The sequence below is a fragment of the Protopterus annectens genome, chromosome 4.part1, assembly GCF_019279795.1.
Source record: "Protopterus annectens isolate FY-2018-M chromosome 4.part1, PAN1.0, whole genome shotgun sequence".
NCBI classification, from domain to species: domain Eukaryota; kingdom Metazoa; phylum Chordata; order Ceratodontiformes; family Protopteridae; genus Protopterus; species Protopterus annectens.
Genome location: NC_056734.1, coordinates 145639309 through 145657822, shown reverse-complemented (window position 1 = coordinate 145657822; position 18514 = coordinate 145639309). Strand labels below are relative to the sequence as shown.

At 37.6% G+C, this 18514-nt stretch overlaps 1 protein-coding gene across 1 annotated transcript in view; it reads right to left on the bottom strand.

Moving 5' to 3' along the window:
* LOC122801189 (collagen alpha-4(IV) chain-like) overlaps window positions 1-18514 on the bottom strand; it is a 1621248-nt gene that overhangs the window by 643467 nt on the left and 959267 nt on the right. The window contains exon 24 of the mRNA XM_044070748.1: window positions 13713-13785. Coding sequence (XP_043926683.1) covers window positions 13713-13785 — 73 coding nt within the window. The remainder of the gene's footprint in view (window positions 1-13712; window positions 13786-18514) is intronic.

The following is an 18514-nucleotide window of genomic DNA, read 5'->3' as shown; positions in this document are numbered from 1 at the left end:
ACACCTCTCAAAAAAAGTTTATGAGAAGCAAGTGATGAGTCTTCAAGTGCAATATAAAAATTGGATATAGCTGCTAATTGAACTTTAACAGTGGAAGATGAATCCCCTTCATTGAATACTGAGGCTTAAAATTTGAGAATTGTATGAATAGGTGCTGAATAAGGGTCAATGTTATTTTGAAATGCCCAAAAGACAAACCTTTTCCATTTACTGTTGTAAAGTTTACACATAGATGGTTTGTAAGAGGTCAAAAGTATGTATTGGACAGGCGGAGAGAGTATACATGTCTGTCTATTAATTGAATTGGAGAAACCAAGATGTCAGCTTGAGGTTCAAGATGTCTGGGAGGATCATGCTTGTCAGATGCGACAGGAGATCTGGAATTGGGTCCAGAATCCAAGTTTGGTAAATTAGATGAGGCCAAACAAAGGAGAAACACATCTGTCGAGACCAATAAACTACAATGAGGTTTACCTTACTCATCAACATGACTGTTTTCTGCAGAAACCTTTGAATTAGAGGAATTGGAGGAAAGGCATAAAGAAGACCAGAGGGCCAACTGTGGACAAGAGTATCCCTCAGTGATTCCCCCTGAGGGGGGATTTGGGCAAAGTAGTTGCTCCACTTGTTGTTTAGGGGAGAGGTGAAAAGATTGCAGCAAGGCTGGCTCCATTGATGGAATATTCTCTCCTTCACTTTTGGATTGAGGGACCACTCGTGAGATAGGGGTATGCATCTGCTGAGTTCGCCTGCTATCACATTGAACATCCCCAGAATGTGCATTGGTGTGAGAAAGTGGTTGGATGAGATCACTCACTGCCACACTCTTGAGAGCTTCTCAACACAAAGGACAGGACCTGGTTCATCCTTGCTTGTTGATGCACCAAACTACTGACATGTTGTCCATTTGAATTGAAATTGTCTCTGAAGTGAGAGCATCCTAGAAGGCCTGCAATGCTAAAAGCACTGCTCTCATCTCTAAGGAATTGATATGGAAGTTGGCCTCTATGGGAGACCAAGTGCCATGGACAGTATTCCCCAGATAATGCCCACCCACCCTAACTGGGAAATGTCCGTGGTCACTGTGGGCTTAGGTTGAGCAGAGGTGAAAGGATGACCTTTTAGAATTTGAACCAAATGAATCTACCATTTGAGATTTCTCTTGCAAATGCTGGTGACTGCAATCAAAGTTGACATTGGTTGCTATAGAAGTGACCATTGTGTTGCAAGCAGCCATTGTGAAATTCTCATGTGAAATCTGGCTAAGGGGACTAGAGTTATAGCTGCTTCCATGGACCTCAAGCCTGTAGAATTAGGTGTGCAGATACTTAGATACTTTCTTGCTGCTTATTATCTTCATGACTTGTGATCTGTTTTTCTGTAGTCTCAGTGGGGGAAGAGAGGCTTTTGTTGTCTTTGTGTTCAGGATGACTTCTATAAACTCTAAGGTATGAGTTGGTTTGAGTTGAGATTTTTCATAGTTTATGGTTATCCTCAGACAGAAACATGTCTGGAGAACCTGCTCTCTTACCTTTAACAATTGATTCCTGGTTGGAATGGTAATGAGTCAGTCATATAAGTATAGAAACACCCCAGCAGTCTCAAGTGAGCTGCTAATACTGCCATGTACTTAGTGAATACCCTGGGGGCTGTGGTAAGACCAAAGGGTAGAACTCTAAATTGATAGTGACTGGTTCACAGCTGGGAATGGAGAAACCTTCTGGATCATCTGTTGATCTTTATATGATAGTACGCATCCTGAAGGTCTATTGAGCACATCCAGTCTTCCTGTTCCAAAAATAGAAGAATGGACTGAACCATGACCACCTGTAATTTTGTTTGCCGAACTGACTTGTTCAAAATGCTGTGATCCAAAATTGGTCTCCAGTCCCCAATCTTGAGTAAGTTCTGGATTTTCTCAGGTCTGGTGGGACTTCTTGGATGACTCTTTTTCTATCAATTCCTGATTTTTAGTACTGTTTGTTACCTCTGATCAGGCGGGACATTAGGGATTCTTTTACAAATGGGAATGGAAGGGGAAAATGGTATCATATATCCTTTGGAAATGATCCTGTGCACCTAGGTGTCCATTGTTATTTCTAGCAGGGATAGTCAACCCCCAACTGCCTCCAGAGCAAGACAATTGAGGGTTTACCAAAGAAAGAATATCTGTACCCTTGGTTTTGTGGGCCTTCTCTGCCATGCGGGTGCTGTCTACCATTGAAGTCCCCCCTTTGCTCCTGGGGGGAACCACCTCCACGTGTGTCTTGAAAGGACCCTTGGGACTTTTTGAACCACGTCTTTCCACTACTTCACTGCTTCCTTGAAAAGGATTGTTGGGGAGTGCCCAGTGCACAAAGGGTCTTTCCATCTTTCTCACACCTGGACAAAGTTTCTTTAACTTTAGGGTCAAACAAGGACATGCCATCAAAGGGAGCACTGACAAATGAAGACTTGAAGGGTTCCACAAAATTACATAAGTGCATCTAGGCATGTCTCCTGATGGCAACACCTGACTCCACTGCTCCTGTTATCCCTTTGGTTGCATGAGAAATGAGCCTCTTGGATGAGTTGGATATGCACTGTAGAGTAGCTATCTGAGAGGCAACAGATTCTTGAACCTCTTCAGAGATGGATCCTGAAAGGGTATCTGAAATCTTTTTTTATCAGATCCCTCTGCAGTCTGGTGAAGTGTGTCAAGAAATTTAAGGACTGTAATGCAAAGGTTGTTGAAGCATAAACCCATTTCCTAAACCAATCCATCGCCTGAGACTCCTTGTTGGGTGGATGGATAGAGGAACTTTTCTTAGCTAGTTCCTTTTTGGTTACTGCCATTATGACGATAGCATCAAGAGGCAAACCTTTTGACCAGAATTGTTTATTCTTCTGGGAAGTGATAATTTTGTGAGGTCTGCGGGGAATGGGTTCAATGGTTTCAGGGGCCTTCCATGCCTGCCGTACAGATCAATTCAATAAGCTCATCAGAGGGCAGAGTTACCCAGGAGGTAAATGGGTGTGTACCAAGCCTGCAGGTACACTGACTCCTCAGAGAAATGATTGCTGGATTTCCAATCACCTCTCTGTTTTGAGATTTCTAGGATGTCTCCAAAGGAGACTTCATCAGGAGGTGATCTTGTGGATCCTTCACCCTCATCGAAGTTCATGTCTCCTGTGATAGATTCCTCTGGGGAATCCAAGTGCTTCATCTTGTACTTCTTCTTAGGGACCTCCTCAGTGGGTTCATCTGGGGAAGTACCAGAAGAAGAGGGTATTCCCTTTTGATACTTCTGAGGTTTTGCTACTCGCTGTTCTTGTGGAGGCAATGTTTGAAACTCTGAATGTAGGCATGACAGTGATCTGGGTTCAGAATACGAAGGAGCTGACTGACTGACTGCTACAGTCATAGCTCTCTCCATAGTCTTGAAAGTTGATCCACTCAGAGAAAGGAGGGACCCCGGATCCAAAAGGGTGAGACTGGGAACCAAGATCACCTCTCACTCCGAAGAGATCCGTCTTGAAGCAGAAGCTGGAGCAGAGCTGATCCATGCCAAAGCTCTGAGGTGCAGAGAAGGCTCCAAAATCATAGGAATTGATTCTATCACCTTGGAACTGACAGGGCAGATATGGCCCCAAGTGGTCTCCAGTTCCAACTGAACCGAAGAGCTCATTACAATAATCAGTTCTGAAGATAAAGATATATTTGGTTCTGACTCAGATAGCATTGGGTAGCTTAGAACCACAGTCTCTAAACCTTTAAGTGAAGTTAGAGGAGGACATAAATGGCGAATAGCTAAAGAATGGAATCCTTGAACTCAGGGTAGGAACCGAGGTGGATCCTGTCATATCTTGCGCCCAAAGGAATTTTCTCACCATCTCTCCACATCATCTTCAGGTAGACTTTTAGGGGAACATGCTGACATCACAGAAGGTTATTTAGGTCTCCCCAAGAATGGTGATGGAAGTCTTCTGAAATGGGATCAATGGAGGGTGAATAAGTTGTTTCACTGAATCCTGTAATTGCATTCTTGGATCCGAGGATCTTGGCACCAAAACATATCTTTTTTCATGTGTCTTCAGAGCCAAAAGGGTAATTTCTGATGAAGGACTGGATTTGCCCTTTAACTTCTCAGATGTTCCAGATATAGCTTCACTAAAAGATGTAATTAAGCTTTTCAATATTAAATTATTTTTTTCTCTGAACAAAAGCTCTGGGACTAAAGGACTAGCAGATGTAACAGTCCTCCTGAAGAAGGAGGGGTCCCAAACAGTACACACAAAGAGAGTGCGAGTCAGAATAAGGAATTTTTTGACCACACTTCTCATAGCTTTTAAACCCAGCAGGGCCTTTCTCTTTCTCTGGCATTCTCACACATACACAAGCACTCACACACCTACAGGCAGATGTAACAGAAAAGGGGATAAAGAATAATAGATATTTAAAACCATTTTTTAAAGATGAAAAGGAAACAGAAAAGGAGTTATCAAGAATGACAATTAGCAGTCTACAACAACTCGTCAAAGAAAGGGAATATTACCAATAGTATTCTAAGATTACTTAACATACAGGAACTGTAAATAAAGGTCTTAAATCAGAAAGGGGATAGGAACTTAGTTCAAAATGAAGTAATTATAGAAGGGATTAGAAAGGGGTAAAGAAGAAAGATGTTAACAGATTTTTCTTAAAGTTTTAAAAGAAATATCAAAAAATTTAGCAATTTATCTTCCTAAAGAGTACTGGTAACTATGTCTAACTGGCAAATGGCAAATGAGATCTGAGGTAACTGAAATAGGAGCATTGTGGGTAAGGGATAAGCTCATTAGTTTTTTGGTTACCACAAGCTATGGTAGAGGCCGAGTTGTTTCCATGGATTGGAACTGAACCCACAGGCTGAGGACAGAATGAAAATTGACATCATCAAATCTTAATTTAGTGCTTTTATCTTTTGTTGCGAAACTTCATCAGAACAAAGCATGAATAGACTCAACCTCTTAAACAAACACTTAAACAAACTTCCGTCATAGTCACATGTTATCATCCCATAAAATTCTTTAGGAAAAAACTAATACAAATGCAAAATAAAATCCTTTTAATTTTAAATTATCACATCAAAACAATCCCATAGATTTCAATTTTAAAATACAATCAATGGGAATTACCCCATTTAATCCAAGAGGTAGCCCTACATTTGTTTTGATTTGCCAAAACAGTTCCTGAGCTTCCAAATTTAGATCAGAAGCACCACCTCTAGGATTAATTAATATTTTTTCAATGCCAAAAAACAGGAACTTGTGATTAGAAACATGCATCAAGTTTTTAGCACGTGCATTATTGGGATTACCTTTTACAACATTACAAGTGTGTTCATACACTTTTTCCCTGAGGGATCTTGATGTTTTACCTATATAAAATCCCGTACAATGTTGACAGAGCAGTACATAAACTAGACCTTTAGTCCCACAATTACAATGAAATTTGGGTTGGATCAACACATTCTCAACACTTGTACTTCTCGCTTCTAAAATATACTTGCAGTAATTACAACCACCACATTTATATGTACCCTGTCTTGCACTGCCCTCTAAATTAGCTTACCAGTTCAAGCTTGTTTTTCAAATAAACTCCCTTCCTTGTCACAAACTTTGGCAAATTACCAAGTTTTCTATTAACATCTTCAACATAATTAAAAATACTCCAATTATCTTAATTACCCTTTTTAATAGCTAGATAATCAGCACTGAAAAAAGAATAAATGCCATAGTCATATTATGATTTCAATTTTCTATATGGACCACCTGCTTACCCAATGAGCTTGAACCCAACAATATTCTATAAAAAACAGAGTTGTCTTTTCAGTTGAACTTCAGTAACAATGTTACTAATGAGAGAATCAGGGTATACTCTACTCAGAAACATCCCCTTAATTTTATTGCACTTATCTAAAAACTCCATGGGTTTGAAAACTTATCTTGCTGGTCTGGCAATTTGCCCTTTTATCACAGCTTTCTTTTCAGACCACCAATGGCAGCTATTAAAATGTAACATTGAGTTTGAATACGTGGGATTCTTATAAATTGCTGACGTAAACTTTTTGGTTGTATTCTTTCTTAATTCAATATCCAAATAATGTAAAACTTCTATAGACTTAGATGATGTAAACTTAAGGAATGAAGTAGTACTATTAATATAACTTGTAAAATCACCTATTCTATCTGGATGGTCAATCCAAAAAAATTCAAATATCACTTAGGTACCCTGTATAGAGGGACCATAATTTAACAAAATCCGAAATAAACACAAACTTATTTTCCCAAGTGGCCATGACAATATTGGTAAAGAGTGGATCACAAGCAACTCTCATAGCTACTCCCTTCCTCTACCTATAATAAGTACCTCAAAGTATATAAAATTATTAGTCAACACTGTTTCCATTAAGGTCAAAGCCACATTAATAATCATTGCTGTAAACTCACTATATTCAATAAGAAATTATAAACACCATTCCAAGCCCAACATGTGTGGTATTACTGAAAAATATATTTGGCATCAACTGTTATAAAAATAATATTGTCCCATACAAGTGGGTTTTATCCTACTCATGAAATCCCATGGATCCCTCACTAAGTAATTCATGTTGCATAATACTCCTTTCATTTTAAGGTCAATATATATGGCCAGGGGAAATGTCTTTGGCATCCTGGCATCCATAATTGGTATCAATGTGGGGAGGTGGTCAAACAAATCCTTATGGATCTTTGGGATACCTAAAATCATAGGTGTTAACCAATAACCTACTTTTAAATGTTTATAGTCTGCATAGGTGATTTGCTCTTGCATTAACATATCATGTAATAAGCTATCAATTTTTTTGTAGGCAATATTCATTTCATTTTTGAATTTTCATCACAGAGAATCACAGACATTTTGTTTGTATAATCAATAGCACTCATAACTACCAACCCCAACCCTTATTAGGTTTTATTAACCTGATCAATCTATCTGCATGTACATTTGTAAGCATTAGTCATTGGGTATTATCCAAATTAAACCAACAGGAGCTGGATTTTCTCATCAAAAGCTCCCTGATATAATCACAAATGTGCTCAAACAACTGTAAAATCATATTATGTGGGGGATTAAATGTAATTGATTTTGTTAAATTATTCCCATTAGCCATTTCTCAAATTCCACTATTAGAAATATATAAACAGAGATGAAATTTTCTTACAAACAATTTAAGGTCAATGAGTGCATCTAATAATCTGTCCCTTGAAGTAGGGAAAAGTGTAAATCCTTTAGTAACCACATCAACAGATGATTTTGTTATAGTCACATTACTGCAGGTGTAAACTTTAAAATCACATTCACTATCACAAATTATTAACTCCAATTGTTTTGGGGTTTTAGTCTATTGTAAACCCCTTCCTTCTTTTGATGGTAAACCCCCACATATTTCATACATTTGAACCCCGTCCCATCCTTGATTTTTGTTGGGTTAAGATCCTCTTGGATCTCCTTGAAGGGAGTTGTTGTTCTAAAAGGTCAGCATGACTGATGTTGCCAAACCCATCCCCAACAGAATCAAATGACTTCCTTCTATTATGTTTGGATGATGTCATTTTCACAGTCCATACCTGGGGGGGGGGGGTCAGGATAAGCATTCCGTTTGATGTCATCATTATTATCATGCTTCAATTTCAGTGCTTTTTTTTTTGTTTTTCATGTCAATGATTCTACGAAATATATTATTTCATCCAGTCTTAATCTGATCATACAACAAATCATTTGTAATAGAAACTTCCAGCTTTTTAATTTAAGTCATTAACCAATCCATCATATTTTGATTGTCCTTAACTAGTGCCTCCATAAACTCACATCCATGTTGATCAAAAAATGATAATAGCTCTGACATGCAGGCTTCACTGTTTTGTAAAATGTCCAACATGGCCCTTGAATAATTTAAAGCATCATATATAACCAAACTACCCCTTTTGTCTGGCTGCATAAGTCTGATATAGGTCTATCAGTCATTGTGAAGAAATTAGATACTATCATTTGTACTAACATGTCTGGCTGAAGTTTTGTGGTTAATTTCAGATTAACCTGTGTATTATATGCCAGCATGACTAGCTATGATATTGTAAATAAGTTCTTCCATGTTGATTTATAATCTGTTTGTACAGAATGTTTTAAAGACTTGAACAGTGTCCTTTTACATTTCTAACTGTGCATGTTTGTAAAGAAAAATTCTAAAGGCAAACTCTCTTAGATTCAGCTGATCTGCAGATGATGTCATTGGAATGTTGACCATTTGCTATAGGTTACTGTCAGAAGCTGAAAGACAGGAAGGGACTTTAGTAAACAGCTGCTGGTTGATTTTCAAATATGAAATGAAAATTAGAATTGGAACAGTTATGACAGTTAGGCTAGACTATAAAAGAGTCTACTGAAGACATTCAACAGTTAGTTGCAGTTGTCAGTTACAGCTGTCAGTTATAATTGCCAGTTGTGCTGTGCAGTGGATACCGAAAAGGCCTCACCAAGAACTGTAAGCCTGCCTTAGCTCTGTTGTGATAATTTAGTTAGATAAGGGACAGTATCTTTAGTGGGCAGCCGCAGTGGTGCAGCAGTTAGCATTGCCACCTCACAGCAAGAGGTTCTCCGGTTCGATTCTTGGCTGGGGTGCCTTTTGTTTGGAGTCTGCATGTCCTCCCTGCAGTCGCGTGGGTTTCCTCCGGGTGTTCCAGTTTCCTCCCACATCCCAAAGACATGCTGTAGGTGGATTGGGCACTCTAAACTGGCCCTAGGCATGCGTGTGTGTGCCTTCTGTGGAAGGTTGGGTGCCAGGCTGGCAACGTGACACCCTAAAACTCCACTGCCAATCATGAGCGGACAGGTGATCTGCTGTGGCAACCCCTAACTGTGAAAAGCCGAAAGAAGAAGAAGGCACAGTATCTTTAGTCATATAGAAAAATTATAACTAATCAGTTAGATTAGTTAGATTTTTTTTTGAATGTTGGATTTCTGTCCTACAGAATTGTCTTCATTTTCCTAGTGAGTGAGTTCTGTTTGTTTATTGGAAATTACTGTTTTATATTCTTAATCATTTTCCTCATTATTAAATATTTTTGTTAACTTACATTGTGGCTGGTCAATCATTGTTTTCTTTAGTGATTTGATAGTGCTTATACTTGCCTTGATAACTTCCTGTGTCACTCCAAAAGCCGGGCTGCTTAGATCATTTGCTACTTAATATCTAATTTTCATAATTGGTCACCCATTTGAAAGGGCATGAAGACACTCTGATTGGTGGCAGCATTACCATATTATTTTCGGGAAGGAATAAAGCTGGAAATCTGTGTCAGGCTTTCTCAGAAGTGTTTGAATGTGTGAGATTTAATTTATTTAAGTATGAGTGTATCATATTGCTCTGAAGAGTGTAATAAGGAGATACATTAGTGGTGGAAAAAATTATATAGTCCAGTCTCAGATTATACAGCATATTCCTGTTGTGTTCTTAGGGGAAAATTGTGAAATATTACTTCTGTTTAAGTGATGGTGTCACACTGGAGTCTGTAGTGAGGACTAAATCTCCTTAGTTACTGACCCAGTATAGTGGGGAATGTCACATTACTGTTGGCAGACTTGTGGGATATTAACTGGACATCACATTGATTGGTGGAAGTCCAGTGGGATATTATCTGGATGTCACGGTCGTAATCTCTCTCTCAAAATCTGTATCTCTTCCCTTGACAAGTTGTAATGCCAAAACCTCCTGTGATGATTTGCTAAGCTGTAAATCTCCTCAGTACAAGCTCTCTCAAAAATATTGACCAAAGGGTATGAAACCACATTAAAGGTACTTTAATTACAAAGGTCTTTTCTGTCAGGTTTTTAATTACGTTTTTATAGGAAACTAACATTTAGCAATAGTTATTTGCATTTTTCTAGTCCATACCCTCTATCCCAAGAGAGGAGTTTGGTCAAGGGGCAAGCTATAAGATTGGCAAGGATGACCTCATCCAGAGAGATGGTGTCCAAGGAAATGAAGGTTTTTAAAGAACAGGGTACTCAAATGATTTAGTAGAAGAGAGCACCAATCAAGTAGAACAACAGCTGGGTACATTGTGTAAACACTTGTTTGGACTAGGTTTAGAAAAAAAAGTAGGAGTGAAAACTGATGTGAACCTAGAGAGAGTACTAGTACTGCAATATAATTTGAAATCCATGGAGGTACAGGACATTGTGTCAAAGAATCGGGCTATTTTTATAACTAACAAATCCATATTCAGTACTGTGGGCAATGAACCTGAGCCCAAGTTTGTGTACAAAACTTCTAACAACCTTAAAATGATTTTTGAAAGTAGAAATAAGGTGGGTATTGGAAAGGTGAGGTATTGTACTACTAAGTGCCGAGCATGTAACCAATGTTCCTATATACTGGAAGGGGACACATTGGTTTTAGAAAACATATAACAAACTACCCTCAAAGTACATAAGAGTAATTGTTCTCCTAGGGGGGTGGTGTACATAACCAAGTGCACCCAGTGTTCATTGCTTTACATTGGAAAAACAGAAAGAACCCTCAGTAAGAAGATCTATGAACACACACACACACACACACACACACACACACACACACACACACATATATATATATATATATATATGGTTCCCTATCAGAAGCCTGAAACACTATAAGCCTGAAAATCAAAATCCTGAAAACTAAAGCCTGAAAATTCAAAATCCCGAAAGCCCAAAATCCTGAAACTCAAAATTCTGAAAACACAAAATTGACATACTGATGTCATTGTGGCTTTGCTATTGTTAGCCCTGTGGTGTTAGGTCATGCGTTGGGTTCAGGTAAGTGTGCGGTTGGTTTTATGTTAGGGTTAGGGGCGGTTTAAGTGAGTTAGGGTTAGGGCGCAGGTTAGGCATGTATGCAATAGTGACAAATATTGGGGTTAGGGGCGGTTTAAGTGAGTTAGGGTTAGGGCGCGGGTCAGGTGAGTGTGCGATAGTGACGGACCTTAGGGTTAGGTTTAGGGTCAGGGTCAGTTGGTAGATATTAGTGTCTTTATAGTGACATATTAGCATTATTTGTGTTTTCAGGATTTTGAGTTTCAGGATTTTGGGTTTTCGGGATTTTGAATTTTCAGGCTTTAGTTTTCAGGATTTTGATTTTCAGGCTTATAGTGTTTCAGGCTTCTGATAGGGAACCATATATATATATATATATATATATATATATATATATATATATATATATATATATATATATATATATATGATATACATACATGTAATACAAGAGCACCATACACTATCATTCAATATCGTGTAATGTGTTTGAAAATTTTAAATTTGCTATCATACTTAAGGTATCACCAGATCCCAGGGGTGAAAAATGGGAATGGAGACTTGAACATTAGGAAATTTTATGGCAGTTGAGGACAAATGCCAGTTTCCCTCCTGGGCTTAATGAATATCTTTCTATCAAACCTATTTAAAAACTTAGGGTTGCTAAGTTATGATTGAATTTATGAAAATTACTTATATGATATGCACATGTTATTAATTAATAATAACTGTTTATGTGTTATTGTCTTACTAGATACATTTTTTGCATTAGATGATTTTTTAGAATTTTTAGAACAATTATTTGATTGGTAATAAATTTACTTGTCTATTAGATTTTTTAATTAATTAACATATTCACAATGGGATTGTTTGTATTGTAATGACATTTATTTATTTATTTGAGATTTGTTTACCAGGGTGGTCCGACTGGGTCTACAGAACCCATTTTCAATGAAGGCCCAGGGAGAAAAGCTCCACATACAGTACAATACAAATACAGTATAGTCCACAAAAAATACAAGTGACATGAGGAATACTATACAAAAATCAGTTGATTGAATGTAAACTAGGTTATAAGATAGACCACACATCTGGACAATTCTATAGTTATATCATTATAGACAATTTTAGTCATTCTAACAACATGTACATATCTTATGAGTAAATTAAGTATATAAAAATATTATGTAGGTAGTACAATGTAAGAAATAAAAGGACATGACATCATTGTTTTTTTAAAAAAAAGGTTCTGATGAAGTCCCATGAATAGGGACAAAAGAACTAAATTTTAAAAAATATTGCCCATTTAGTTTTATACGTTTTTGTGTACTTTCATGTTGTATTTTACTTAGTTGGTCCTGTTCCTGACATCAGTTCACTACCCAGCAGGTTTGTTCTTTGAAGTTTAACCCCTCAAAGGTGCTACAAATAATTTTCATGATTGTCAGAGGACACTGATAGAGATCTGTTGCTGGCAAGGAAATAAGCATGGCTGTGAAATATGAACCTATGCAATTTGACACTGCTGACCTTTTATCTACTAAAAGTACACAATTTGATTTCTGTCACTGTGATATTGCTAAGATTATCAAATGTAATGCTGGGGTAGAAGGAAGGAAAATTCAAGGATTGCTGAACTCAGACAGCATGATTACACTACATAAACATAAAACAGCTGGTAGGAGGACAAGAGGGACAAAATGCAGGTACAACTACAAACTCTTCTAGGTAAAGTGTTGTCACATGATGTGATAACTTTCCAATAGTATTTAAAGAGCTATTGAATTTATGGGGAGAGGGGCAGAGGTTCAACCACATAAACTACTAGAAATAGATACTACTGGAAAAGACAATGGTGTGAAGTGAGAAAACAAAAGGCCCTATAATCTGGCTCTGTGCAGAAATGTTATACAGATCTTATACTGAGTTTTGCTGAAAGGTGCGAGATGTTAAAATAATTATGGTAGTAAGGGAGGAGAGAAGGTGTATGTTGCCAAAGACTCCAATTGTTAAAATAATAAAAAAGTTTGGAAACTAACAGGGAAGAGCCTATATTTAAGAATCCACTAAGGGACATGAGTGTAATAACTGAGGTAGAAACAGTTGAATATCATAATGAAGAAGGAAAATGGAGATTTTGTCTCAATAAATGCTAAAAGAAAAAGATTAGAAGGCAGGTACTTGTGAGGCTGGGGCACCTTGTATAACCTGTCACACATCTTGGAAGCAGAAAATTGACCTAAAGGTATATGGGCTGTGGTAAGAAATAAATCCACTAAGGAAAGCATAAAAGGAGAGAAAGAAGGGACAAATGCAACTTTAGGCATTTGTAACTGAAATACATCATAATACATTTTCTGTGTCATAGAGGTTTCACTCTGAGAAACCCTACGCATATTAGATAGGATATCAATGAAACATTTATCTTTAGTAGGAAGTCTGAAACAATGCTTTCCGCAGATTCAGAATGCTCCAACTGAGAATACTCCTCTGAAATACACCCTTCCCCTTGTAGCAGCTGTGCTTCTGACAGGAAAATATAGTCAGAATGGGAAGGAACAGTTTTTCTTTTCCTGGCAAGGAAAGGCAGAAATCAGTTCCTTAGCAAAGCCCAGTAAAGAAATAAAGGCATGATTCTTTGTTTTCCTGCTTCTTCTCAAATTTCTTTTGCCCTGGCAAATAAACCTCAGTTTTGAAAGTATTAAACTGGCTATGAAAGACTAGTTTGTTTCTGAAAACACTGCAAACATAATACTGCATATATATTTGAGGATCAAGAAAGAGATTATAATACTATTTATAGAAAGTAAATTATCTAAACTGTGGTTACTAAAAATGCAGGATATGAAATTACCTGGACTGTAGGTCATATTCATTGAACCCTTTACTCCCTTTTCTCCAGGTGGTCCCATAGAACCATGCATTCCCTAAAAAAAAAAATCATGGTTAAAGTACAATGTGTACAATGTAAGAATATATTCAGGGGTGCAATCTTACACGAGATGCTCATCACCATTTTACTCACTGGTAACCTTGCTCCTTACTTTGGCAAACATAAAAGCATGCATTATACAGATGTAGTTGCGTTCAACATGCACTAGTGATAACACAGCAATAGTACCTTATTAATGTTTTTGCAGAAGCTATACAAAATTGTAATTCTTTTAGGTTTATATGCCACTGAGAATTAAAAAGAGGCACTTGAGGTATAATGACATCTTTTATTTACAGACAATCAAGTATTTTAAGGCTTCTGGATAAGGCGGTTTGTTGTCAGACAGTAAAAATGGTCCATCCAACTTTTCTTTCAACATCACCAGGAACACATACTGATATTGCCAGATGTACAATTGCCACCTATATCTTTGTACGGCATACCTTCATTGCGCATAAAACTTCACAAGCAAGATGCAAGTTTTAGCCAAAAACAGAACTGACTTTGGTATTGAATAGTTCAGGTGTATGTCTTATGCAGTCAAACTTGTCAAGAAGAACTCTTCCAGAACACCCAAGTGAAAGAAAAATGCATTTGTCTTAAAGGCATGTAGGTATCATTACAATGAAGACTGTGTTGACATCTGACCATGACATGAAAAAAGATTTTCAAGACTGTTGACCACATGTAAGAGGAATACATACAGCAATTCAGATATGGCAAACTAAGACTCATGTCTGATTTTGTAGTACACTAGAATTCATAATTTATAATAATATAAAATAAAAATAATGGAGAAAAATAACAGGTGAAGCTCCTTGCTCAGAGAGGACTTAAGTTATAAGTGTTGTTTACCAAACAAGGAAGAGAAGGGTAGAAGCAGCAAGAGTCAGGCTAGAGAAAGGAAAAGTTCAAAACATTTGAGGTTATTTGCAGATAATTTAACAAAGAAGAAGAAGAAGAAGAAAGAGATATGGAAGCTACAAAATGACAAGTTAAGAGTACAAATTCAGGAAGAACAATTAATACAAAGGTCATAAGCAACTGGACAGCTTTGTGAATCATACAACAAACACTACTGTGCCTTATACAGTAACGATGATACAGAGCCAAGAGAAATCATACAATTGTTGTGCACAACACTGACATGAAAACTAAACAATAGTCAGACATTATTTCTGTATGATTTACGACAGATAATAAGCAGAAGTGGAATGCCCCAGTAGCTGTCCTTTAAACCTTGCATATTTTTATTAATTTCTAAATGCTTAAGGTTTGTGAGTGCGCTTGTGTATATACTTTGTTTTCTTATATTACTTCAAATATGTATTTTGGATCCATTATGTATACCTCTGTCATATTGCACACGTGCAGACAACACATCTAATTACAGAATTAGCAGACTCTGCACTCTGGACTCTCACCATGCTTTGTTAAAGTTTTCCTTGTACCAGAGCATGGGTGTGGCCCACCCTTTGCCATTCTTTAAAGTTCTCAAAATGCTAGAAGCTTCTATAGGGCTTGCTAGTTTATCTTAAACCATTTCTACAAGTGAGTCACAAAAATGTAGTAGACAGACTCTACCAGATACTGTAGCTAGATATTATCCAGATGTCAGACGTCATGCCACCCAGGAATATGAAGAAGAAAGTCTTAGGCCATGGGCAAGTGGCCAGGGAGAGGACAGCAGCAGCAGAGGGGTGTCACAGGTTCAAGGCTGGGACCAGTATTTTATATCATTTTGTGTCAGATATCACTCTTGTCCTGGTGAGGAGTGTCAAGTTATTTGTCAATGATAATGAGGGTGGGAAGATTATTACAGATAATAGATTTACCGTATGACAAAGCCCTTAGATAACTGCATGGTAGGAAAATATGTGGCAGCTAGATTTTAATGTGACATGTGAAACATACAAGTTAATGGTAAGGGAAGTCTGGAAAAGCATTCTGGATCAGTGAGAAAACTGTGGAGAAGGCAGAGGAAGAAAACCTGGGACTTGCAATGACATCTTGAGTGACTTGTGCAGACCAGTATGAAAATGTAGTGTCTAAAGCAGACTGGATGCTGGGATACATAGATAGTGGGAGTAAACTTAAGATGTGATACAAGGTAGCTATTTGATATTCTGACATTTTTTAGTTGTGTGTCCTAGAATAAAAAGACTGAATGAGTGAAAATGTAGACTTCTATATATTAAGTCTGAGAACTGAGCATGCCATTACTCACAATATATATTTTTTATACTAAGTCTAAGAATGCCATTATTCAGAGTATTTCTTTTTATACTAAGTCTGAGAATGTTATTACTTAAGAGTTTTATAACTAGCCTAAGAATGCCATTACTCAGATACTCCTTTTTCTCCCAGATATGGTAATCTTTGAGTTAGTATACATAAGTTTGGGGGTGTGAGGCAGGGCTTGCCTCCCACATTGGAGCTGACAGCAATGTTCGGCATTCACTGTTCTCCTACATTTTTCCACTTATGCTTTTTTATAATTCTGTGGCTTGTACTTACAAGTCTAATGCTTATAATTGGGAGCTGTTGTATAATGATTCTCCATTAGTAGTGGACACTAATAAGGCCAGATCTGGAGCACTGTTGCAGTTTTGATGGCTAGAGAGAGAGAGAATGAGACACACAACTGGCATGGACAATACTAAAAGAATGCTACAAACCCAACCAGGACTGAGTGATCAAATCCTAATGATATAATCCTTATATATTTGACAGTTACATGATGGGAGAGAGAATATGACATGGGCCCAATACTATCAAGGGGTACGAAGTGTATGGAACTGAGGAATTAGAACAGAAGGCAGTGAAGAAGACATTCATGGCAGTTTGATGGGGCAAGATTCAATACTAATTTAAGATAAACTGTTTTACTGAATAGGTGGAGGAGATCTAGAACACCGTGACAAACAAATCTGTGCAATGTAGGACAACAAATGTTTCTGAGTACAGAGAACAGGAAACCGGAGTAATACAGCACATGATGAAAGCATGTTCATCACAGGCTGAGCTGGGTAGCGAGAAGGTGTCATGAATCAGGATGCCATTCTGGGTCTTTAGAATTCACCATTGCTCTTTTTTCTGGATTAGCCACCTAGCCATCTTATGTGTGGAATTAATGTGGCTACACTACCCACTGTCCTTCCATGAGGTGTCTGTTTTGGTCCATAAGTGAGTGAAGGTCTGGGGAATTGTTGTGAACTAGTATTTCATCCTGGATTTGTGCAAGCGAAGGGCTGATGATTTTATTGTCTGCAGTTTTTTAGCTTATGTGTTTTTTCCTTCTGGAGAAATACTTTAAAACATCCTAACACAACATACTGAATGTACTTCAGGCAAATGTGATCTGCTTACATAATTACAAAAGAAAGCAGCTTCATGCACAAGAAAAATATCAGACTGGCTTTGTAAATAAAGACCTGCCTTTGGTCTGACTTATAACACCTGCACTACCAGTTCTATGTGCGATAGTTTGCTGGGTATTTCTAATTCTATAACTCACAAACAAGTGTATGAATGTTTTCATATATAGCCCTAATATTTAGTGAAACTTTACTAAATGTGCTATCTTTGATAGCTGCAGGAAGAAAGCTTTGCAGACATTAGCCCTGGCCTTCATACATTTACATCGGCCTGTATTATTTAATGGCTCAGTTAATGGCACTACATACTCTCAGTACTATTACATTAACATAGTTTCAATCTCCTCTTTCCTAACTCTCACAAATGATCAGGTGCAATTTTTTTTGTGATTTCTTTTTCTTATAATTATACCATCATATTGTAAAGTGGGCTTTCTTATTATAAAATGTGTAGTTATTACTTTAGTTACTTCAGTTGACCTATATTTATTATGTTTAATAAAATGATGTTTCCAATTACTGTGTGCTAAGCAACAGTCCAATTACTTCCTGATTCCACATTATCCACCCCTGCCTTCTGATGATGTAGTAGAGGGGAGAAACAGTTTGTAGTGGGCTGGCATGTCTTTTTTGGACAGTAAACAGAAACACCACTTTATTAAAGTTAATAAATATAGGTCCACTAAAGTAACTAAGGTAAAAAACACTCATTTTGGGATAAGAAAGCCCACTTTCCTGGATGAAGGCGTAATACAACAACAAGAAATGGTAAAAAAAATTGCACTTGTTCTTTAACAGGTATAGAAGCCATAAAAGAGTTAGGTGTTTCAGGACGTCTTTGTCAATCACCACAGTGTGGGCACTGACATGACTGTAACAGATTGATCAGTTTTGGTTGGACACCCGGCTAGGATTGTCTGGCTCAGCCTCAGTTAATTGTGCTTACCTCAGCTTTGTTCCCGTTCCTACTCCCATGCTTCCCACCCTCACTTCATTTCCTCCACCCCACTCCATTTTGTACCCGCTAATAATAATCTTGCGTTAATACCTGCATCCTTTCCCCATCTGTACCTGCTCATTACCTCATTTCCTTTTGTTTCTCTCATTCCCTCTTCCTCCACTCACTGCCATTCTATCTCACTTGTTGACTTTTTAATCTACTCTAGTGCTGCCCACAACATGACCTACAGTAACTGAACTCCTTCCTTCTCTTATACCTCAGTAAAACTGCCCAAATTTTTCAGGCAGACGTCTGGTTCATTCTCATGGCATACCTTCACCATTCCCTTCTGCTAAATTTAAAGTCCTCCCCTAAACCTAATCTTGAGTGCACAACATCATTAT